The sequence below is a fragment of the Acanthopagrus latus genome, chromosome 10 (assembly GCF_904848185.1).
Source record: "Acanthopagrus latus isolate v.2019 chromosome 10, fAcaLat1.1, whole genome shotgun sequence".
In the NCBI taxonomy this organism is placed as follows: Eukaryota; Metazoa; Chordata; class Actinopteri; order Spariformes; family Sparidae; genus Acanthopagrus; species Acanthopagrus latus.
The window spans coordinates 11,018,111-11,043,988 of NC_051048.1; the positions used below are offsets into that span (position 1 = coordinate 11,018,111).

The 25,878-nt window shown below is 41.8% G+C and overlaps 1 protein-coding gene across 27 annotated transcripts in view; it reads right to left on the bottom strand.

Moving 5' to 3' along the window:
- Positions 1 to 6,604: 6,604 nt before the first annotated feature.
- ank2b (ankyrin 2b, neuronal) overlaps positions 6,605 to 25,878 on the bottom strand; it is a 186,512-nt gene continuing 167,238 nt past the window's right edge. For 25 of the 27 annotated variants that reach the window (XM_037112339.1, XM_037112338.1, XM_037112353.1 and 22 more), the window contains 5 exons: positions 10,919 to 11,002; positions 10,659 to 10,823; positions 9,835 to 10,023; positions 9,476 to 9,567; positions 6,605 to 7,188 (listed from right to left, as the gene is read on the bottom strand). In XM_037112339.1, the coding sequence (XP_036968234.1) occupies positions 6,957 to 7,188; positions 9,476 to 9,567; positions 9,835 to 10,023; positions 10,659 to 10,823; positions 10,919 to 11,002 (762 nt within the window). In that variant the 3' untranslated portion in view covers positions 6,605 to 6,956. Of the gene's footprint in view, positions 7,189 to 9,475; positions 9,568 to 9,834; positions 10,024 to 10,658; positions 10,824 to 10,918; positions 11,003 to 11,436; positions 11,530 to 13,062; positions 14,026 to 14,373; position 25,878 lie in introns of those variants that run through there. The other 2 variants (XM_037112330.1, XM_037112331.1) reach the window with 2 other exon arrangements.

Below are 25,878 nucleotides of genomic sequence, written 5' to 3' on the forward strand. Positions count from 1 at the left end.
CTCTTCACTACTCTGATAGCTAAACAGTGAACAACACAGCGACTGTGGCGGGACGTCCCCCATTCAGTGTCGTGGTTGGGGCAGTTGATGGCTGCCATGTAAGAATCAAGCCACCAGCTGAAATCACTCACTACTCACTATATAGTGCACTATATACTAACAACGCCATTTTGTAGTATTGTCAAAATGTCTAGTGGGTAATATTATACCCTATATAGTGCGCTCAAAGTATCCCACAATGCATAACGAAATGTAGTGTGCCACCGATGGAGACAGTGGAGCAGCGATACGCCCGTGCAGCTGTTCCCCACAGTGCAGGTCCTGCAGAGGCTGTTCACATATGGCATGCAAGGGTATTCACTATCCCCCAGGATGCAGTAGCCCTAAGGTGGGTCTAAATAATAGGTCTTTGAGCGAACTTAACGAATTATTCAGATCATCAGGGGAAAGGCGAGAAATATTTTATATTACGGGTGGATTTGAGACCGGATAGCTGCTGTTTACTCTGTTTTGACCTGTTCATTTTCTGACTTCTTAGTCTTTAGCAGTTCCACTGGTACTTTACTGGTGATAACCTCAAGCTGCTGAGTCTAGATGAGTCTAGGATGTTCCTCTATCTTGTAAAAATGTACATAGTTCGTTTGATCGTCTCCCTTTGCTGTTTTTACTTCAAATGTATTTGACCCTGTAGTGATCCCATAGAGTTTGTGGTTATTTGGTAAGGATTTCTCTATCAACCATTTGTATATATGGTTCAATTTATTCACACCGCTTTACATTTTCTCAACCGTAGAACCTCCGTATCCCTACGCATTAGCGAACTGGGCAACAGCTGATCTGCGAGCAGAGGATAATCAGATAATGATTCTGCAGCTTCAGAAACTGACTCTCTACTCTTGTAAACATTATTATATATATATATTTATTTATATTTATTTAGTACAGCACATTTTTTGATTGTAATGTGAATTAAGTATTATTATATTAGTTACTACTTTATTATATTGTTATTACTACTACTACTATTTTATTATTGTATTTGTTAACATTGTTAATAATGTCTTTGTTAATATTGTTATTATTGCTACTAGTGCTACTTTATTATTATATTTATTCAACTTTACTGGTTACTTGTAATTGTTGTGTAGAAGATGTTCCTCTTTACACTCACTAAATAATATTTAATTTGCAGTTTAACCAAAAAGACCATTAAATTAAAAGACTTATGTTACTAACGAGGAGAGAACTTTGATATATGCTCCAACTACGTGCCAAACATTGTACTTAAATAGCCTAAAAGGAAAAGGGAAATGTATTAATTACAAGCAGTTATTTACTAAGGTAATAAGGTGTAAGCAATTGAGTTAAAGTATATTGGTGAATTTCAAACGATCTTTAATAAATGTCTACAATATACACACTGACACGAAAACATGACAATGACAAAAATGTATGTCCTACCTAATGCGTATGAGAGTCAACTTACTCAAAACCGTTCATAGCAGCATTTCTTTTGCCTGTAAACTCACCAGTTGATTAGCATTTCCAGGAGCTCATCTGTCCCTGGGGAATCAATCAAATAAATGTAGCATTTCATTCAACGGTAACACGTAACTTATGTTTCTAGCATTAGCCGTTTAATTAACGTTAGCTCCGTAGTTAACTCACTTAACGTAACAACCACAGCAGTGTGTCATCATAAGTGAAACCTTATACTTGCATTTAAATTGAAGCGTTGGAACGTTAGACGTTACACCAGAGCTGCAATGGTCGCTGTCCGCAATTGTCTATTGTGCTGTTGTTGTCATCACTGCTGCATTGCATCATGGGATATTTATGCTGGCGTAGTGTCCAGTGCTTCCATACGCACCCTCACGTACTATTGGGTTCATGCCAAGGTTTCAGACATGCTAAAACATTTTGGACCGTCCCGAAGCCTTCAACTCCAAGTGGTCATGGCCGTTGCATGAAAAACTCAAGGCCATCACCTGGGTAAAAAGACTCCTCATGTCTGAGCTCCATGTCAAGTTCAAATGCCAAGATCACCTGGTTCATCTGAATGACATGTAGCGCAAAGAGCCATGAGCTGATAGGCCTCACTTGCATATGAGTTGAGTGTCTTTCTCAATTACCAGTGAGTCATTGTAATGGAGGGGTGTTTTAGGGCTTGGTTTGGTGTCAATCTTTTGCTTGGATTCATGTAGACATGATTTTAGGAGGCTTAAAAATGCCATTGCGTCTTCATTCTCAAGACCTTCTTGGCTTTGTTGGCGTGTTTTTTTACTTCTCCCTCCAAATCCCCGAACTCCTCGAAGAAATCCCAAAAAAGGCAAGGTTCGAGACCAGTTGCCTTCCAGTATTCCTCCGTGTGAACCATGTTGATACCCTTCAGGGCATCAAATGCTACTAGAAGCTGGTGAATCACAGGGCGAATGTCATCAAGTCTCTTGGCATCAAATTCCCCTCAGCCGTCGAGTCAAAAAGGCTCCTGTCTAGCATCTCAAAGGCCAGGCAAGAGAGTTTGTCAAACCTGAAACTTTCCAGGGATCGCGGTCCTGTTTGCTTCCAGCATTTCGATCTCGCACTGAATGACGTATTTCGCCTCTCGCAGATCGCCTGTTGCCCAGTTGCGCTAATGCGTAGGGATACGGAGGTTCTACGGTTGAGAAAATGTAGTGCCAAAAGGAAGGCAGGTCTGATGGCGATGTAAAGCGGTGTGAATTTTCCCTATATAAGGTACACTTGAACTGTTATAAAAAAAATTTTAAGGTGAGCCTTGTTTTAGGTGGTTTATTTCGCTTTTTCTCTGGACCCTGTTCACTGCAGTACAAAGCTGAGCGTCTGGGCTGGAGCGGCTCTCTGCTTCTCCAAACTGAGCCTGCGCTGATCGGTGATTACGGTAGGGAACAGACTATAGATATGTACTTTACATGACCCCACTTCAAAAAACACAAACTATCCCTTTAAGAACAAAATGGATGCTAATGGTCTCCTCTTTATTGTAAAGGTAAGTCCATGATTAATCATATTCAGTTTGTGGTCGCATGTGAAGCTACAAAGATGTTGATCTGGTGTTGTGAGTGAGCTATACATTATTTTTTCTGTTCCAGTAGAGTTGCAGCCTGTGTGCCTCCTTCGTGGTCTTCCAGATGGACATATAAATATCAAACACAAGAAACTGTTCAAACTATTGACTCTTGCTGCTTGGAAGAATATTTAGCTATTTGGATCAAGGGTGTTGCTCCAACACTGAAGATATAGCACAATCTTAAAATGGAATGAATCCCTCATGAATACATGAAGGGGGAGGTTGGGGATGGACATCAAAATGTTCAGCTGGAGAGGAGCCGACGAGAAATAGTATTACTAATTAGAAATATGAAAAGTGCTTAAATAGTCAGATCTTTTATATCCAACTGAAGATTAATTTCTGAAGCTTAGAAATTAATAAATTGATGATTGTTTTAAAGGAGGCTCAGAGGTTTTACTTTTTGCTTAATATTTCTCTTTTAAGATGAAGCCGCCATTCTTAGTTTAAGTCGTAAATTAAGTGTTAATTTAAATTTACCTTTTAGTTTTGGTGCTGTAAAGTGTAATGTGATGCTACTGCTGATGTGATACAACAGAGAAACACATACAACCGAAGTAGAAAATTGCTACTTCATTGTTCTATACATATACATATATATATGTATATATATATGTGTATATGTGTGTGTGTGTGTGTATGTGTATATATATATATATATATATATATATATATATATATATATATATATATATATATATATATATATAAAACATGGAGTAACATGGGTATAATGACTGAGTTGGTAGAAACAAGTATTGGAACAAGTAGAATTACATGTAAAAATGTATATTTCATGTCATGTATTTCTTGTTGGAATACCTTACACCTTACGACCTATGAATAATGACCTAATTACATATTCACAAAACAATGCTCTGTTCACATGTGACATCATTTTCTCAATGTTTAAACCATCTGCAATGACCCTTGGCGGTGAATGTCATATATTTTGACCTCTAACTCCTTCCGGCAGCCGTTAGAAAGAAAGAATGACGTCGCTTCACATTTGACACATTTACAGTTTATTGTTCTGCCATGTACACACTGCAGCTGCTATGCCTTGTTAGCGTTTCAGGTTTATTTATTTTTTTCAGTAATAAGTCATACATGCCCGCATAGATATTTGCGCTGTTAATATATTTGTTATCACCATGGAAACAAGATGCTCGTTTATCAAATCAACGGTCTCTTTTTGACATTTCTTTTATTCTTCCATCGGATCACACTCAAAGTAAATGGCAACGTGAGGATCGTGTTATTACATAGGTAAAGTCTCGGCTGTAAGATGAACACAAGAACAGAAGTCTGTACACAATTCAACCAGATTTCCAATCAAATCCTGTTCGTCTATGGAGGCAAAAAAAAAAAGAAAAAGTCTTCACTTGTTTTTTTTCCACTTTAAGCTTTTGTCAACACATTCCAACACACACCCAAACACGCACACCACACGCTAAGCCACTCTCAGCTTATATCAGCTCGGAGTATACAGGGATCACAAATGGACGGCAATAAATAAATAGGTATGTATGTGATAAGTGAAGATGGTGGAAATCTGCCTTTGCTTGGAGTTTCAAGCTGATTCCTTGGATAGCAGTGTGAATCAACAAGTCAAAATTGACAACATTAATGAAAGGAAAGTGCCTGCATGTGATGCGTGGTGTCTGTAACCCTAAAGGATACGTCTGGTGTTATTTCATATTTTCTTCTTGTCAACAAACCCCATGAAAAGACAAAAACCAACCAACCAAGTGATAATGCATCTACCAATACTTTACTGACCTCCTTACCACTCGGCCCCACTTCACAAGCAACTAACAAATATAGCGTCATTAAAAAAAAAAAAAAAAAAACAAAACAGCGAAGTCACTTTTTTAAAACAAATGTTTCACGAACGCAAGAAAGTGCTTTTGTTGGGGACTATTTCAAGAAGCGCATTCTTCACACGTTCTGCTCTCGTGGGTATTTTGGGCAGCAGGACAGCGTATGCGGGTCAGCTTATAATAAATAACAGTGGTCAAAGCCTCGAAGAAATAATTAAACATCCTCAATGCTTCAGGGAAAATGTGAATTGTATAAATAAAGCTCACATCAAAATATAGTCTATGCAAGACACAGAGCGACTGATTTACAGCATCACACATGATTAAATAGAAATCAAGCACAGGTGAAACATGTTAAAGACAACAGGCAGCAATAACAAAAGAAAAAACATTGAAATAAAGACGGTTCTATTCTCGCTGATATGAGCCATGATGCGGTATAAATGAGAAATAGTAATTTATAAAACATCAGTAATGAGACACACAAAGAGGATGTTTAATGACCTCGCACAGTCTGATGTCTCCGTGTTGGTGTCCCATCAACGCCGTAATTGACGTTGCAAGAGAGCCATCACTGAAAGTGAAAAATTCAAATTTTCAGAATGAGGGTTGGGAAAAAAAATACACGTGGGAGAAGTTGCGCTTGTTTCTAGCTTCCAGCTTCCACTTTTAATGCTGAAGAACACCAACGCGGCTACATCAAACGCACCCCAGATCCTAAATCCTCAAACGCATTTCCCACAACGCAACTCAGTAGCATTTTTTCATTACAACTTCCCTACCTGATACATACCCACATTTTGCAACACCGGCTCTCTGTTAAATCATTTTTTGCTGAGATAGCCCTGATCACATCTCTATGACATCAACAGTAGCACTTTGTAGGACTCGTCAAAGCTCCTCCAGAGCCACAGAAGACACCCTCAAAACTTGAACCCCTGATGTGTTTTCAACTGTTTTTTTGGACAACAATGGAGCTCTATGGCACAGAGGAAGAAGATACACAATACAAGTTAATAAGATCTATAATTGTTGGTTTGGTTCTGCGCATGGGATTCGTTGACAAGACAAAAAAAATAAAAAAAATTCAGCCAGCCTTATTCCTTGAGAGACTTCATGTAGGACAATTGTATGAGCAAGCAGCACGTTAAGGTGTAAGGACAGGAGCTACAAGGACAGCGGGGTAGGTGCTTGAACTGCATCAGAACAACCCTCAACGCTACTTTCTTTCTCAATAAACACGTTGTATATACACGCACGGAGGTGGCAGCTATGATAACAATGCACAAACACGCCTTGGAAGGGCAGACACACGAACCAAAAAAATGCGGGCGGATGCATCGTGGCATGACAAAAGGTGTGATCACACAGCCTTTGTAAACAGATCAGCAGGGTGACGTTTGGCTGTATAAAGAGTCCATGATAGTACACAACATTCACTCCTCCCAATTTATTCTCTATGTAACATTAATCTCATCTGTACGGTGGCCATTCTCCAGCTGAATCGGTGCATGTACAGCAGGTCAAGGTGGGCTAATGTATTAAATGCTTTGAATTTTTGGGAACCCCCCCCCCCTGGTCCAAGCATGACTTTTTTTCATCTCCTCTATTTACAAATGTTTACAAGAGTTCTTCAAGAAGAGGCCATGCATGAGGCGAAACGTCCGATTTGCCCCCCCCCCCCCCCCCGCCTTAGACTTTCATCGACCTTTGGTGCATCGTACCGTTATCACACCACAGCAGCCAAAAAGGTAAAAACAAAAAAAAAACATCATCCGACAAAAAAAAAAAAAAAAAAAATGAAGGGTGCTATCTTTGGTCACAAAAAGAGCAAATGAAACACAATGTGAGGGAAGGAAGAGTGTTAAAGCACAATGTACTGTTGTTCCATCATTCGACAAAAAGAGGACGATAGAAAAACTGTAATCCAGTGATCGGCGAGGATAACAAGGAAGGGGATCTGGAACATCCTGATCTGAGGAAGCGTGCGCCACCGAAGGCTTCAGCGGGTGATGTATGGAGAGGACCGGCGGGGAAGCGGCCGCTCAGTCAAAACTCTCGTCGATGTCGCCTCCTTCCTCCTCTTCATCTCCGTCCTCCCCCTCCTCCTCCCTGTCGTCCTCACAGTAGCGTCGAAGCAGTTGGTGCAGGTGCTGCTGCAGTGCGTCGGGCTGCAGGGCGTCTGGGGTGTCGTCCAGACGCTCCAGGTGCACGTGCTTCCCCTGGGCATCCCTCATCACAGTCCTCTTCTGGGTTCGTGACTTACGCATGTGGCTTCTGTAGGAGCAAAAAAAGAAAGAAAGAAAAAAAAAGAAGCTTTACACCACATCTAAATTTACTTTGATGTACTGTCATCACCGGCCATGTGTGCAGGTGTGGACTGAAAAACACTGGTCACCTCCAAGTTCACTCTCGTAGGGCTTGAACGAGCCACACATTAGCAGTCACTATTTCTGAGTGTCGAAATGTGTGTGCAATTTGACTGCACATGATGCGATACAAAATAAAAAAATAAAAAAATAGAATGATCCCTTCATGATTTGTGAAATGTAGTTACATTTTGCAGGGTATTTTAGTATGAAAGATTAAAAAAATAACAAAAATGAAAATGGTGGTCAGAGGCTCCTGTGCTAGTGGTATAGACACCAACACGCCCCAAACTTTCAGTCTGAGCAGTCAAGTCAGCTAGCAGATCCGGATTGCTGCACTGCTAACTGAGCTAGCTAGCTCATGGCAGCCACAGTTATCAGCAGTTAACAGATACTCTAGTGAAACTCTGCTGTCTAGGTGTTATGGATTGGGCAGATGATACATTCATACATTCTGCACATGCAAACAATTGCATAAAACATTGTATCATATTATATCTGCTATCTAAAATGTGGATTTTCTAAATTCTAATTTTGATTTTGTCATGCATCAAATGAATATTTTAGTTGGATTAAATCATTTTATCGTAACTTGGCGTAATGTTGGTCACATCTGCATGCTAAGGGCTGTCAATGAATATTCAACATTCAATTGTGTAATCTATATATTACATATTTAATTGTGTAACCAAATTGCAAGTTGAGAACCCGACAGAGTGACCTGCATTCCAACCAACCCTAAATTAAAGTGACACCTTGAGATAAAGTCATTTGCTAGCTATGAAAGCTACAATTGATATATACATACATAATATTATGATATGATAAATTAATATTGTGCAAACTACCAACCTGACGGCACAGTCAAATAACCTTGAAACTACAAATCATTAATTTGACTGAAATGCGAATAGAAAGGAGTCCATGGTCATTAATGGTCAATAAGGTCAATACCTTAACACATATTAATACACAGCAACTTAAAAGTTGTGTTAAACAAGAATTTTTAAATACGGTTTGTCAAAAAACTGAACGCAACCCATGGAACATTACAATGTTTAAGCAGTGTTAGTGATGTCTAGCTTTGTTTTCATCTGGCCATCACTTCAATTGGTTATGAAAACATTTTTGTACATGTGTATGTACAAAATGTTGCCAAAGACAAGGTAAAGCAGCAAAACCCACTAAATACATCTTTATGAGACAGTCAGTAACACAGTCATATTTCCAATCAGGCAGGCAGCGTTGGGAGGATTACTTTGAAAGTGTGATCCAATACAGTTACTGATTACCTGATATTAAATGTAGTCAGTAACCTAATTCTAGTGTAACAGTATTGAAGTAATGTAACTTTCTTACTTTTCATTACTTTTCGGTCACCTCAATGCCAAACACAAGCAAAAAAAAAAAAAAGACAAGATCATTTTTATTTATCTTAACAACCTGTGTGTCTTCTGCAAGAATAAACACCAGTGTTTTCGGTTTCACTTAAGACCAGGCTGACGTTGTGTGAGATGTGTGAAGTGTTGTCATGTGTGCGCATGTGCATAAGACAAGTATATCATTCCAATGTCAAAATTGTAATGTAAATTTTATATCCTAACTACTTAAACCTGTTACATGTAATGTCGTTACTCCGCAAGCCATCAACTGCTTCAGTCTTGAAGCAGAGTTCAGTGTTAAACAATTTGCGACAGTTTGGGTATGACATATTAGTGTACGAATAATAAAATAATATACCGACACCAGGGACTTGTTTGAAGAAACAATGTATACAATTTGGAATTCACCAATGTTGGTGCCCCCCAGTGCTAGTCTCTACACTGTTGGACACAATGAAGAATGGGATGCAAGCAATACAATCATCGCACTATTTTAACCGGGATTCAAACAATTCTACACACGGATACAAAATCTAAAATATTGGGGCTTTAAAACCTTAAAATCTTTCCCAGAAGGTAGTGTGTGGGAAGTGTCACTGAAGATCAGCAAAAATCCTAGTGAGTACAATGTACATCTATCTTCCCTTGGACAATTGCCACTTCAAGAATGAGAGTCTGGACTGTAACATTAATGGTTAGAGGATAGCGTGCAAATCACACCATGCTTCCAGGTTAAGATCTGCTCAGTGTCCTCTTAGCAAACACCGATGTCTTTGTGGTCACTTTCAACACAATCCCATGCTGCTGTCCGACCTTTTAACCACAGAGCCGTCGTCCTGCACAACCTCTTTCTCTACTACGTGAGGCACGAGCATTTTCCCAAAGCCTCCAGTGTAACTCAATGCCTGGTGGGGAAAGAACGAGGAAGGGATCAGAGGGAGGTGAAGACGCTGGAAACACGACGTAAAGATCTGCTCAACAGCAGTCACTGACAAGTTATTAAAAAAATCTGCATTAGCAGGTTATGGAAGCATTTTTGGTATAAAAACCAGCTACACCTCCACTTACTTAAATGTTCCTCTCATCACTAATATAAAATACCTAGTTAATGTGTGAAATCAGTTGTTGACAGAATCATTCCTAAGATTTTCTTCTGGATTGGACCCACTGACCTTCTCGAAGTCCTCTCTGGCCGAAGGGAGATCTGCAGCCAGCGAGGGGTCTCCCATTTGCTTCTCCATCCTCTCTCCTCTCACCACCGTCGTCTTGACAACCTTGCTGACCTTTCGACCTTGAACTGGCTCTACCTCAAATTCTGATGATGTGGCGGCGCCCAGGGCCAAAGGCTCCGAGAAGGTCAACTGCAGAGATGATGACAAGATGTCAAGCAAAAATCTACACAAAATCCATGCACCTTGGTTTGTACAATGTATATATGTACTGTCAAGTTTTATCGTATATCTCATTTGGTCAAAATGTCTCATTCATCCTATACTAGCATGGTAAAATACCCACAAAGCTAATAACATTCCTATCAGCCTCCAGGGTGCTTTGTTTTAGTAGTAAATGTTGATTTTAGCGTACGAACACATTAAACTAAGATTCAAACAGGGTTAGCATTACACATGGTAAACATTAGCATTGTCATTATGAGGGTGTTGGATGCGCAGCCTCACGGAACTGCTAGCATGGCTGATCACTATTAGTTGTGGGGATGGGGACTGTGTGCGGCTCAAACATAAATGTCACCATTTGTGTATTGTTACAAGTGTATTTTTGTGTGTTTTGGCAGCAGCTTTACAATTTCTTTTTCATTTTTATGAGGCAAGAGTCAACATTTACAACTGTCATACAACTCCTGAATGCAGCAGAGAACTTTCTTTCATGACCAAATACCAGGTGCAGCGTCACAGATGCAATGCACAATGGCGGGATTGTAACTGTTCAAAGCACTCAACATCACAAAATGTTGCCACTGTTAAATTATTACACTAACCTCTTTCTGATCCCCCTCACTGCGAAGCACAGTTCTCTTTACCACTCTAGAGACAGCGTCTCCCTCCTCGATCTGCACCGTCTCCTGGTGAGAGCCCTCGATGGTCACTTCCTGCGTCTCCATGCCATCAGGTGACACATATTTGCGAATCACCTTCCGTGTGATCTGGTGGAAAACGTGGAAAGAGAATAGCTTTACTGTGACGACTGCGCGAATGTCGGCTAGTTTGATGTTGCTCATATCTTTGAGTGTTCTCTTACTTTCTTAACTACGATGTTGCCGTGCTCGTCTGTGTACTTCTCCTCCGTGACCGTCTGTGATGGGATGTCTGGTAGGTCATCTGCCTGTAAGACGACAAAACACAAAATTGTCAATTCATGTGGAACAATCAACAACAAGTTATTTTTTTTCATGACGTAAAGTATTTTGACAATGACAAACACACATATCAAAAATGTGGAACATTGTGGCTTTCATTTCTCGCTACTGAATCTTCATCAAACAAAAATATGACATGACATGAAAAAATAAAATGTAGTAGGAACGAAAGAAAATGACAAATCACAATGTGGTTTAGAGCTCCCCCTCCATCCCCCATTGCAAAAAGATGGAGGACATTTGTGCCAAGCAAATGTAAGTGTTGGATGCTCTGTACTATACAATTAACCCAAGAAAAAAATAAAAAAAATAACAAAGATCACATAAACTCTGCTACCCACTAACCCTGCATTACTCCAAAGAGCACTGGGGGCTGCACAGCTTCATCATGCTTGTTTACCTGAATGATAACTCTGCGTCGGACCACTCTGGTGGTCAGCACCTCCTCCTCTGAGCTATCAGAGGACAGTACACCTAGCTCCTCTGCTATCTCCTGGGAGACAGCACACAACCAGCATGGGTCAACGTATCAGGTCTGCAAAGTGTTAGTCTAGCACACTCCTGCAGACTGCGGCTGTTCCTTCTTTTCGCCTTGCCTCACTCTTGTGTTCATTTACCAAAAAAAGGTATGTGTACAGACGAATGGGAATGAGGGTGTAAAATGAAACTGTACAAAATAGTGACGTGAGAGGAAGAGAAGGCACAGTTATGCAAAAACCTTCAAATGAAGTAAACATGCGAGGATGGGAAGCGGTGTGCGAAATACATAGAATCTCAGACCCCCAATTAACACCTAGAATGAACTTGAAACGGGTCAAAACAATAACATAGATATTTATGTGGCTCATCACTGTGAAGATTGGATTTGACAATACTGAGAGGTGAGCAGGCTAAAACAATATATCACTGACAATGACATGACAGCTGAAGTCTGTCTACACAATATCATTCCTCATTTAGTCAACAGAATAATCTTGAGCATAGTCTTTATATCTCATAATAAACTAATAATCAAAATGAGATTTGGACATTTGCCATTCGCCCTTCAGACTGCTTGAAGTACATATGATTACAGGTCAGGTTGTGAGTCAGGATTGATTTAGAGACAACTGAGTGTAATGGGTTGGTTACAGAGCTCAGCTTTGCAGGTACAGGGCACGTTTTCACATCTCTGAACAGACCCGAATGCAGATAGCCAACACGGCTATTCCAGGGTCCCTAACATACCCCTTTTATACTCACTTATAGATAGATAACAGCCACCTAAATGTGCCAGATTTTTTCATGCATTATTTCCTGAAATGGTAATGAAAACGTCCTTACTAGCAATGTTTAAGAAAGTGAGGAAAAAAATCCTGGATCTGTCCCTTACACTGAATCTGCACTAAAAGTTCATAGAGTCTATTTTGTGAAAATCAGGTACATAGTTTTTTTTGTAATCCTGTTGAAAATCAAGTCAACAAATAAATAAAACATAACCTTGATGGCGGAGGAAATTGAAATTTTTTTCAAAGCTGTACGTGTAGTATATTGTTATTTGAGTGACTTAATTTCCCTGCGCCTATAATGGACAGATAGAGTCATAATGTCCAAATGATATTTCGCACACCCATGGGAACAACAACAAGCAGAAATCAAAGACGTGCGGATGCTGATGTGAACAAAGAGTTACATGTTATGGGATCAGTTCTTCACAGCAGGTTTTTTTTTTTTTTTTTTTTTTTTAAATGTCACCACTAACTTCATAAAGAGGATCTGCAAATACCAACACCTCAACACCAACATCAAAAACGCTTTTGCAGTCACTCATGATGCAGTATTTATTACAGCAACTCATCACAGTTGTTAATTTTGTGTTATTTTCTCAACAGCTTAGGAACACATGCACACAGAAGCACTCATTTAGTCCATAAAGTGCAAACTTGTGTGATTTATCTTCTAAGTCTCGGACGACGCACAACAGCAACCAGCCTGGCCAGGCAAATCACCAGCCAGTGTAGCACCGTGCTCATGCTCTAACTCTTACCCTTCCCAGGAAGTCATCGTCATCGTAATACCCTGCCTGATCTCTGGAAGGAAGCTCCTCACACACGGGGGCGTCGCCCTCTGTTTGACACTCCCGTGAACCCTCTGAATCATAAGCAAATTCACCAAGACTTTCACTGCCAGAGGAGAAGCGCTTGGAATCGTTCACGCGGAGGTAAGGCTGATCGGTGTACAGAAGGCTCTCTTTCAGGAAGCCAACATCTGGGCTGCTCCCGGGCATTGGGGATGGGGGTTCGGAGATATGATAGGTAATCTCATGTTCAAGCTTCAGTTCCTCTGGTTCAGAGAATTCCGAGATGGCTTGTCTGCAGTCAAAGAATTCCAGATCAGAGTCAGAGTGCTCGAGAGATTCTGATCTCTTGCTGAGGTCCTTTGGATCCTCCGATTCAAGTTCAGAGACTGTTTTCTCAAATTCTGAGAGGATTTGGTCAAAGTCTGGCGAAAACTCAAAGTCTTCAGGATTTTCAGACTCTCTTTTGGTGTTTGCTTCCTTCACAGCCTGAGCTGAAATGGAGTCACTGAACACTGGAGACACTGGACTCAAATCATTCAAGGAGGCCTGGCTACATTCAGAAACCTTTAGGGTTTGATGTCCTGAAAATACTGCTTCATAATCTGGTGGCACCAGAAACTGTGTTGACATGGGTGAAAAAAGCTCACTGATCTGTGCTTTCTTAGGGGAGAACTCTAAATCTGAGTACCCATAGGATCTTTCAGAATTTGGACAGGATGTCTTCTCAGGTAGGACTGGAGTAACAGTTCTGTGGGTTGTGTATAGGCTCTGGTCAGGAAGTTGTAGTGGAACTGATTTTGTTGCTTTCATAGTGGCGAACAGAAAATCTACTTTAGTGGTGTCTTGTGTCATTGTTGTGGCAGTCGACAGCTTTCTTTGCATCTCGTCGTCTGTATGAAAATGTGTTTCCTCTGGCGTCTGAGGAAGAGCCTGTAAGTGAATATCGACATGATCTAAATAAGTTCACAAAAACCCACAGGCTGGTATGCACCATCAGATTGACCTTAACATTTCATCAGGTTAGCATCACATCACTCCGCAGTGACAGATTTTTGCCATCCAGCCAACATCTCATTCGGTTTAGAGCAATAGACGTGAAGCCATGACATGCAACTTTTAAGCCTCCTAGCAATGTCTGGGCAAATTCAACGACTACGCTGCAATACATTTTGTTGTTAGTTTGTCAAACCACACAGTTATTTAGTCCATCCAAATAACACGTTAACGGATTCATCCAAAGTAAGTGTCTTTGCTTGGTCGTCATGCTTTCAGTCTTACCCGTTCTGAGGCTGTCTTGCTCTTAAGTTCTCCAGGACTGATGTGTAAGGTCTTTTTTCTTGAGTCTTGAACAAGCGATGGCTTCACAGGAAGTCCTTTTTCCTCACAAACAGTTGTTTGTGTGGTTGAGTTCCCTTCAGCTTCTGATTCATGCTGCATCCATTCATTATATGACAAGACTTCTGATTTCAATCCTGTTGTATTTTGTTCTTCTGGCTTTGTCTTAGCGGTCTTAACTAGCAACGGTGAGGCAGCCAAAGGCCTTTTGTTCGGTAATGGTGAAGACAGATCAGGCAATAAAGGAGATGTCACATGACTCATAAGTTTGGGTTTACAGACATATCTGTCAGTCCTCTCATAACAAAAGCCCAATTCCTCCTCTGACTCAGCAGATTGAGGGCTTAGTGGCCTTGGGCTATCATCAATCCAACAATCAATGGGTAAAGCAACAAATTCAGAGTCTGATGATAAAGACACTGGTGAGGATGATCTATCCATGTTGGTAGCATCCAAAAAATAAGAGGACAATATTCTCATAAACTCAGGCACTGGAGAGTCAGGCAATAGTCGTCTGACCTCATTGACCGATTCAGGTGAGGATGGTCTGTCATACTCAGCAGCACTTGATGAAGTGACTTCAAGCTCACACTCTGAATCTGAGACCAATGACTCAAGTGATGATGACCTATGCATATTAGTGTACTCCTTCCATGATACTGTAAACTCAGGGATGGGAGAGTCTGGAGACAGTGGCCTGTTCTCATTGAACTCAGGCAATGATTCTGGGGATGACGCTCTTTTGTCAGCCATATGCATGGCCGATTCAAGTGACATGGGCCTATATTCAGGCTGTGACTCTGACGACAGAGACCTATCGATCAGATTCCGATCTTCCGACAGTGCAGACTCTGGAGATGATGGCCTGCATTCCACAAACTGAGACTCCACATTTGCAAATGATATATAATCTGATGCTACGCTTTCAGGTGAGGATGATACTGACCTCAGGAACGTTATGCATTCTGGCAACGCGACTGTAAATTCAGGTAAGGGGGAATCTGGTGAGAGCGGTCTGAGCTCATTGACTGATGTTACAGAGTCTGGTGATGATGCTCTTGTCTCTAACACCATAGCTACATCAGGGGACATGGGTCCGGAGTCTGTCCAAGATTCCGGTGAATACCGTTCATCTTTATCCTTTCTGTCAGATACTGATACAACCATCCTATCATAATCAGAAACTGTTGCCTGTGCCTCAGTGGCAGGTACTTCAAATGTGTACTGAGCATGTCTGTATGGAGCTGCTCCTGAGGACAAAATCTGTTCAATCATCGGTGGAGGTGACTCTAAGACGCGTATGTTAGATACGACTTGTGCACTTGAAGTGCAAAGAATGCCATCATCTGTTGAAGCTGTGTCCTTTGTACTTACTGGATGTGTAACCTCTGATGGTGGTGCTGTGGCAGAGGAATCTTGCAGATTTTCATATTTTGCTATAGTATCCTGGTCATCATCTGGAACGCTCGTTTCAAACGTACTGCCAACAAATTGCATAAACCCCGTTTTACGACTGTAAGTTTCACCAGCATACAGAGGATCACGTACTTGAGAAATCAGCTTCCACAACTCTGCATCCTCAACAAGATTATACTCAGCTACCATGATGACTGATTCTCCAAGTGAGGTAGGTGCCATCGCTGTTGATGAAGCAGCGCTATCAATGGTTGCTTCATTGGAAATTTGGACATTTATTCCAGGTACTAAAGATTTGGATACACCGAGAAATTCTTCCATACATGATTCAACAGATGCTGGTGATACTCCAGTCTCCTCTGTACATAACTGGCCTAAGGTTTGTATTGTTGCCAAGGGTTTAAATTCATCATCTGACTTCTCTGACTGAGGTGATAGTGGCCTGTCAATGACATCTTCATCATATAAAGCCAAACCACATTCGGTATATGACAACACTGATTCTGGGGATGAACAGCCAACGTGTGTTCCTGCAGTCATAGTCACATCAACATTTTGTGTAAACCAAGGAAGAGGGGAGTCTGGAGACAACCTCTTGTGTTCATCAAATGACTGAGTAGATTCTGGAGATACAGATCGAATGTTTCCAAGTAACATCAGTTCGTTCGGAGAAAAGGGTTTATATTCTGGTACGGATTCAACCGAAAGTGGCCTTTCTTGTACCTCCGATCCTGCTGATTCAGGAGAAACTGGTCTATCCTCAACACCAGAATTCATAGACATCAACAACTCACTCAAAGCATACTCAATTTCTGATTCAGTGGATTCAGAGGATGATGATCTAAAACAAGCATTCACAATAACACTTTCAGGCACTGCGGCTGTGAATTCAGGTATAGGTGAGTCTGCTGATAGAGCCTGGTATTCATCTCCAGATTCTTCTGAGCCAGGAGAGGGGTTTCTTTTTGCATAAACTAATGTTCCTAGGCTTGTAACGATGTATTCTATATCTGAACATGTTGACTCCGATTCAGGTGACGAAGACCTGTAAGCATTAAACTCAAGATATGTCTCTAGAGAAGCCTGTCTGAAGTCAGAAACAGGGGAATCAGGAGAGAGTCTTCGATATTTATTGAGAGATGCTAAGGATTCTGGAGATGAATTTCTGTTTTCTATGGTCATTGGAAAAGACAACTCAATTTCCATGTCCAAATCAGACAAGACTGATTCAGGTGAATTGGACCTTAAGTCAGCATGTGAAATGTAGGATTCACAAAGTGCCAGTGTAAATTCAGGAATGGGTGAATCTGGTGAAAGACGTCTAAATTCATCGTCTGATGCAGCTGAACCAGGAGATGCTGCTCTCTCCTCAAAAAGCCAGGGGACACATACATCTGTGTCTAAATCCTCATCTGAAAATACTGATTCAGGTGATGTGGATCTGTATCTTACTCCTGACATAGTGCTTGCAATCATTGTGTACTGGGGCACTGGAGAGTCAGGAGACAAACCTCGAAGATCTGAGTCAGACAAGCCTGATTGATGGGATTCTGCTCTGTCCTCAAAATTCGACATCTGTGAAATGAAAGGAGCATATTCTATTTCTGAAGCCTCGGATTCAGGTGATGAAGCCCTGTTAGCACGAAACTCGGGATACGTCTCTTGAAAAGACTGCCTGAAGTCAGAAACAGGAGAATCAGGAGAGAGTCTTCTGTATTTATTGAGAGATGCTAAGGACTCAGGAGATGAAGGCCGGTCTTCTGTGATTACTGGGAAAGATGACTCAATGTCCATGTCCAAATCAGACAAAACTGATTCTGGGGAAGTGGACCTCAAGTCCATATGTGAAATGGGGAACTCAGGACGTGACTGTGTGAATTCAGGTATAGGTGAGTCTGGTGACAGGGCCTGGTATTCATCTCCAGATTCTCCTGAGCCAGGAGAAGAGTTTCTTTTTTGATAATCTAGTGTTCCTAGGCTCATAACGATGTATTCTATATCTGAACATGTTGACTCAGATTCAGGTGACGAAGACCTGTAAGCATTAAACTCAAGATATGTCTCTAGAGAAGCCTGTCTGAAGTCAGAAACAGGGGAATCAGGAGAGAGTCTTTGATATTTATTGAGAGATGCTAAGGATTCAGGAGATGAATTTCTGTTTTCTATGGTCAATGGAAAAGACAACTCGATTTCCATGTCCAAATCAGACAAGACTGATTCAGGTGAATTGGACCTTAAGTCAGCATGTGAAATGTAGGATTCACAAAGTGCCAGTGTAAATTCAGGAATGGGTGAATCTGGTGAAAGACGTCTAAATTCATCGTCTGATGCAGCTAAACCAGGAGATGCTGCCCTATCCTCAAAAAGCCAGGGGACACATACATCTGTGTCTAAATCCTCATCTGAAAATACTGATTCAGGTGATGTGGATCTGTATCTTACTCCTGACATAGTGCTTGCAATCATTGTGTACTGGGGCACTGGAGAGTCAGGAGACAAACCTCGAAGATCTGAGTCAGACAAGCCTGATTGATGGGATTCTGCTCTGTCCTCAAAATCCGACATCTGTGAAATGAAAGGAGCATATTCTATTTCTGAAGCCTCGGATTCAGGTGATGAAGCCCTGTTAGCACGAAACGTGGGATACGTCTCTTGAAAAGACTGCCTGAAGTCAGAAACAGGAGAATCAGGAGAGAGTCTTCTGTATTTATTGAGAGATGCTAAGGACTCAGGAGATGAAGGCCGGTCTTCTGTGATTACTGGGAAAGATGACTCAATGTCCATGTCCAAATCAGACAAAACTGATTCTGGGGAAGTGGACCTCAAGTCCATATGTGAAATGGGGAACTCAGGACGTGACTGTGTGAATTCAGGTATAGGTGAGTCTGGTGACAGGGCCTGGTATTCATCTCCAGATTCTCCTGAGCCAGGAGAAGAGTTTCTTTTTTGATAATCTAGTGTTCCTAGGCTCGTAACAATGTATTCTATATCTGAACATGTTGACTCAGATTCAGGCGAAGAAGACCTGTAAGCATTAAATTCAAGATATGTCTCTAGAGAAGCCTGTCTGAAGTCAGAAACAGGGGAATCAGGTGAAAGTCTTCCATATTTATTGAGAGATGCTAAGGATTCTGGAGATGAGGGTCGGTCTTCTATGATCACTGGGAAAGGTGACTCAATTTCCATATCCAAATCGGACGACGCTGATTCAGGTGAGGTGGACCTAAAATCCATGTGAGATACTGTGGATTCACATAGTGCCATTGTAAATTCAGGAATGGGTGAATCTGGGGAAAGAGGTCTGAATTCATCTTTGGATGCAGCTGAACCAGGAGATGCTGCCCTATCCTCAAAAAGCCAAGGGATACATACATCTGTGTCTAAATCCTCATCTGAAAATACTGATTCAGGTGATGTGGATCGGTATCTTACTCCTGACATAGTGCTTGCAATCATTGTGTACTGGGGCACTGGAGAGTCAGGAGACAAACCTCGAAGATCAGAGTCAGACAAGCCTGATTGATAGGATTCTGCTCTGTCCTCAAAATCCGACATCTGTGAAATGAAAGGAGCATATTCTATTTCTGAAGCCTCGGATTCAGGTGATGAAGCCCTGTTAGCACGAAACTCGGGATACGTCTCTTGAAAAGACTGCCTGAAGTCAGAAACAGGAGAATCAGGAGAGAGTCTTCTGTATATATTGAGAGATGCTATGGACTCAGGAGAGGAGGGTCGGTCTTCTATGATCACTGGGAAAGATGACTCAATTTCCATGTCCAAATCAGACAACGCTGATTCAGGTGAGGTGTACCTTAAGTCAGCATGTGAACCCTGGGATTCACATAGTCCCATTGTAAAGTCAGGAATGGGTGAATCTGGCGAAAGACGTCTAAATTCATCTTTGGATGCAGCTGAACCAGGAGATGCTGCTCTCTCCTCGAGAAGCCAGGGGACACATAAATCTGTCTCCAAATCCTCATCTGAATGTACTGACCAAGGAGATGCAGATCTATACATTACCGTGAACACGGGATGTTCAGTATAGGTGTATTGAGGTACTGGTGAGTCTGGAGACAAACACTGGTATTCATAGAACAATTCTGGAGAATTTGCGCTCCCTTCGATTTCAAATGGCTGAGACAATAGGGGAGCAAGTTCTTCATCTGATGTCACTGATTCTGGCGATGATGACCTATAAGACTCAATGGTAGCGGGTGGAACTGGCAAAGCTGGCCTAAACTGAAGTATGGGAGAATCAGGTGAGAGTCTTCTGTATTTACTGACCGATGCTAAAGAGTCAGCTGATGAAGGTCTGTTCTCAAGTAACATAGAGAACGGTAATTCCATTTCCACTTCCAAATCTGACAACACTGACTCTGGTGAAGAAGATCTACATTCCATGTACTTCTGTAAGGCCTCTTGTAGAGCCTGACTAAAGTCTGGAATAGGGGAGTCTGGCGAAAGAGCCCTAAATTTATTCAGAGAGCTAGTTGATTCAGGAGAGTATGATCTGAAATTGGACATCGACAGCAGTGATGTAGGTGAGAAACACTTATACTCTGCTTCCGAATCAGGTGAGAGCAGTCTCTCTACAACTTCTAGTTCTAATGACTCTGGAGAGTTTGGTCTGTCTTCAGTATCAGGAGGGAAATTCATCAAAGGTGCACGCTCAACACCCAGTGTACCTGTTTGAGGGGACGCTGGCTTAAACTCAACAAATGACGGAAAACGTTCAGATACTCTTGTAATGTATTGAGGTATAGGTGAATCAGGTGACATGGACTGGCGTTTGGATGACACTGAATCAGGAGATGGAGGCCTATGATCATCAAATGCTAATGCAAATGGATCATCATCATAATCTATATCTGAATAAACGACTGACTCTGGTGACGTAGACCTATATTCAGCATTTGAAATGGCTGGGTCGAGTACAGCCTGTCTGAATTCAGGTATGGGTGAATCTAGTGAAAGTGCCCGCAACTCATTTTCAGAATCGGGTGTGAAGGATCTCCCTTGTACATCAATAAATGGCGTGTCCAGAACATACATGTCAGTGTCTGACATTACGGATAGGGGTGATGATGTCCCACTCTCTGAAATTAACACAGCTGATTCTACATGTTGTCTAAACTGCGGTACAGGAGAATCTGCCGCTAATGTTGTGAGCTCATTGACTGATGTTGTTGAATCAGGAGATGATGTCCTAAATCCTGTTGCTATCATCATTGACTGAGAGGACGAAGGCCTATACTCTGGAATCGATTCTGGTGAAAGTCGCCTCTTATTAATTTCTGATGTCACTGAATGGGGAGAATCCGGTCTGTCTTGAATGTCGAAGTCGGAAGGAAAACATCTTGATGAATCCTCAAGATCTGAGGTGTCTGAACCAGGTGAGGATGATCTATATCCGCCAACCAAAGCAAGAGAGTTCTGTAACTCTGTCTTAAAGTCAGGCACTGGTGAGTCAGGGCTATATTCCGCCTCAGACTCAGGTGACATTGGCCTACCTGTCTTTTCTTCACCTGAGTCAAGGGGACCGTACTCCTTACTATACTCCACATAATCAAACTCCTCAGTTCTGCTTACAAAGGCTTCTCCTACATAAAAAGGATCATAAAGTTTACACATCAACTGGTTTACTGTAAATGTTGCGTTAGCAGCTGACTGCCTTTCTTGAAACATAGTAACTACTGATTCAGAATTTATAACTGGAGAGGAGTCTTTTGAAGAACCAAAATCAGGTGACACTGGTCTCTGTTCCCCCTCGGCCTTTGTTTGCATTGGTTGTAGACCATCTGCATCAGATGACTCTTCAATGTCAATCTTCACACCATCCTCTAAGTCTCCCTCTTTTACATCTGAATCCTCCGGAACGTACTCAATTCTTGTTCCAGCATACTCAAAAACACCCGTTTTACTGCAAAACGTTTCTCCAACATAGTGAGGATCACGAATTTGAGAAATGAGCTTCCAAAGTTCAGCATCATAAACAAGTCTATATACTGGCACACTTACTGCCTTTAGAGATGAGGTTGGCCCAATACACCCTAACTGTCTCTCTGTGGTCTCCGGTATTTGTGACTCTGGCGAGTCAGGTCTATGCTGGCAAATACTTATGTCTATACTTGAGTGTGTAGATTCAACATCAGAAATCACTGACTCAGGAGAAGATGATCTATGAGCAACAAATGGAACTGATTCCGTCAGCCCAGGTTGGAAATCTGGTATCGGCGAATCACCTCTGTAGTCATCCCCAGAAACTACTGAATTAGGGGAGGATGGTCTCCTGTCAGAGGATAATTGTGACAGTGATATAGAACCATATTCTTTATCTGAACAAACTGAAACAGGTGATGCGGATCTTTCAAGTGCAGTACAAACATTTGATTCTAGGCAAGTCTGTTTAAATACAGGAATGGGAGACTCTGTAGAAAGTGGCCCATTTTCACTGATGGAATCAGGTGATGATGGTCTGTTCTCAGCAAACAATAACGGCAATGGGAAATAATCACATTCCAGATCAGAGGTTATTGATTCAACTGAGGAAGACCGATCCAATCCAGTCATTACAACTGAATCTGGTAAAAACGGTCTAAAATCAGCAATTGGTGATTCGGGTGATAGTGCACAGCTGGCGGAGGATACTGAATCACAAGAAGCTGGTCTGTCCTCAAAAACAAATGGAATGTTGAAATCAGCCTCCAGATCTGACAGTACTGACTCTGTTGACACTGATCTACAGTAAATGTGTGTGGGTCCAGAGGAAGAGGCGAGGTACTGAGGAATAGGGGAATCCGGTGATAAAGCTCGCTGACTATCCACAGAGTCCCCTGAGTGGAAGGATTCTTGTCTAAGTGAGTCTAGGACCAGCAGCGAATGTGGTGACATGGGTCTATATTCGGCTTCCGAATCTGGTGAAAGTGATCTTTCGTAGCCTCCTGACTGAAAAGAAGCTTTCTCTACAACAGGGACATTTTCAAATGTCACATCTGCCTCTGATTGATAGGACTCTATCTCTGTTACAGCACACTGAAACCCTCCTTTTTTACCCATGAAGCTTTCTCCCAAATACTGAGGGTCACAGATTTGTGAGATCAGCTTCCAGTGTTCTCTAAATAAGTGCTGATCTTCAGGGACATTTGCAGTGACTGCCAATGACGGCGCATCAGAAGCAGTTTCTGGAGGCAAAATAGGCGACAGAGTTTGATCAGATTCTAGTATCTCCTCATGTGTTTTATTGAAAGGCTTAGGTGATTTTCTTTTATGTTGTGTAACATCCTGCACAGGTTCATAATCAGTTGTGATTAATTTCTTTGATTTTTTCTTTCTCACAGATTTTTTCTTCTTGGAAACAGGATTGTTTCCTTCATCATGAGATAATACTTCCATAACTGAATTAGTCGATAAGACCTCAGCTCTTGAGGGTGGTGTGACAATGGTTTTGTCAGACTGAATCTCATCAAATACTACTGATTGTGTCTTGGAATCTTCAGATTCATCAAATTTCAGAAGATTTTTTTCTTCAGTTTTTGACTCCTCCAGATGAATGTTTGTTTCTGTTTCAAACTGCTTTTCAGTACATTCTTCTACAAAAACTGCAGCTCCTGTTGGTTTTGAACCACTAGAATCTGGGGATAATGGCCTATTCTCAAAATATGAGAGCAATGGCATTGCCTCATATTCTGTATCTGACAGCTCAGATTCTGGTGATGATGCATGACACTTTAAAGTAACAGCATCGTGGACAGATGGCTTATATTGTGGTAGGGGTGAATCTGGGGATAAACACTCATTGAGGGTTTCTGATTCAGGAAAGGGTGCTGTAATGTCTACTTCTGCTGACTGTGGAGACATTGGACTGTAGTCAGGCACTGGCGAAAGTGGCCTTTCCTCAATATCAGACAACAATAAAACAACCCAATCATCTTCACTCTCAGACACTGATTCCACAGGTTTTGATGGTTTTCTCTGTGTATCAGGATCCAATGGTTCAGGTGAATTTATTCTATAATCATCAGGTATGGAATCCCACTCTACCTCTGCAGATTCAACGGACTCAGGGAAGGGTGATGTATGTCCAGCCACAGGTAAAACAGATTCAGATTCATCTCCAGATGCGACTGAAGGAGGTGATGAAGCTCTGTCTTCATGGTTAAGTGATGAACCATATTCTTCAACTGAGCTTACAGATTCAGGTGAAGTAGATCTCTCCCCTATCATTACAACCGCTGAGTCAGGCCTGTTGTGACCGAATTCAGGTATAGGTGAATCAATTGACAATGCTTTATATTTGTTTACAGATGCTACAGATTCTGGGGATGATGGCCTGTCTTTAAAAAGCGTTGATAACAATAGTGGTGTTTCAAAATCCGAATTCGATGACACAGACTCAGGTGATGACAATCTACTTTGCCAGGTTGTACAAATCTCAGAGACTGGTCTGAATTCTGGGACGGGGGAGTCTGGTGGAAGCTGACAATGTGCAGTGATGGACCCAAAGGATTCAGGCGATGATGGTCTTGTCTCGTGGAAATCAGGAGATGGAGTCAAACGCTCAGAGGATGTAAAAAACCACGGTATTGCTTCTAAAATGATAGACTCCGGTGATAACGCCCTGTCTTCTAGATCGAAAGTTAACGATTGAGGTGAGATTGATCCCTCATCACTATAATCGCTGCCTAACGATACTGGTTTTCCAAATGGTCTTTTATTAGAAACCATTGGTGTTAATGGCCTTTCCTCTGCTTCTGCTGTTAACAGCATGTAAGTCCCTCCCTGTTGCCCCCTGGCTGAAGGCTCAACATCAACATTTTCCCATGGAAAAACAGCAGGTGGTAGGGGAGACAACGGCCTAAACTGAGGTACTGGAGAATCGGGTGCAAGAAAGTTTAGCTCATTTAATGATGATGCTGATTCAGGCGATGAGGCCCTACTTTCTGTCAGTAATATTGCTGCATTGGTCACACATTCAGGTGAAGACGATCCATCATAAAATAAGCTAGGACAGGATGCCTCAATGTCTTGTGTAAACTTTGCAGAATCCACAACCTCGTTTTCAGGTTCATTTCGTGTGGAGGACAGTGGTTTCTCAAAGCTACACTCGGCTCCTGGTATAACTGAGAGAGCGTTATTTACTGAATGAGCATCTGTCTGTTCACAAACTGAGTCATGTAACACCTGAATAAAGCTGTCCGAGCTCATGAGATCCGGCTTGGTGCAATTCATATCAGAAGGACCTGCTAATGCCTGAGTGGTAGTATCCTGTGTTTGATTAATGGCATCAGTGGATTTGAGATCAAGGTCATCTGAAATTGAGGCATGGTCAGCTACACTGTCAAGGATAGGGTTTAACACATGTTCATCAATGTTTGTTTGTGAAGCAGCTCCCTCAACGTCATCTTCCTTGACCTCAGCTGGAACTATGTCTCCGGGCACCACAGACACATTGTCACCATCTGAGTCTATCGGGTCGACATCATAACCATACAGGACTTTATAAAGTCGATGTGAAACTTCATCCAGGTGTCTTCTGTCCATTTGTTTGGCCTGCGTGGATTCTGTCATTGCATCTGAAGTTAGCTCAGCAGGCTGAAGCCTTTGCTCACTTGTTGTTGGTTGTTGTATAAAGGAAATCTTTTCAGAGACTTCACTGGATTCCAAAAGCTCCATAGACAGTTTCTTGAAGTCTTGCTCAGCATGATCACACTCAATCAAACTATCCCCAAAGTCAGTCATAGACAACGGTCGACTCTCGCATACACCTGTCCGAGAGCTATTGAATGAGTCTCGCCAAGGAGATGGTGACAAATAATGGGCACTGTCTTCGGTATGGATGGTTTGTAGACACTCCAAGCTCCACCCCTCTCCGCCCTCTGCTCCCTCGCAATCAACAGGACCCTTATCGTCACATGGTTCAACAGTGGGACAAGGAGGTGGGCTAATCTGGGTGTCTAACATGGGTACACCTCTGTACACAGGGCTTATCAGGTGGGATCTGAGATTGTAGGGAGTGGTGCAGTACAATGTGAA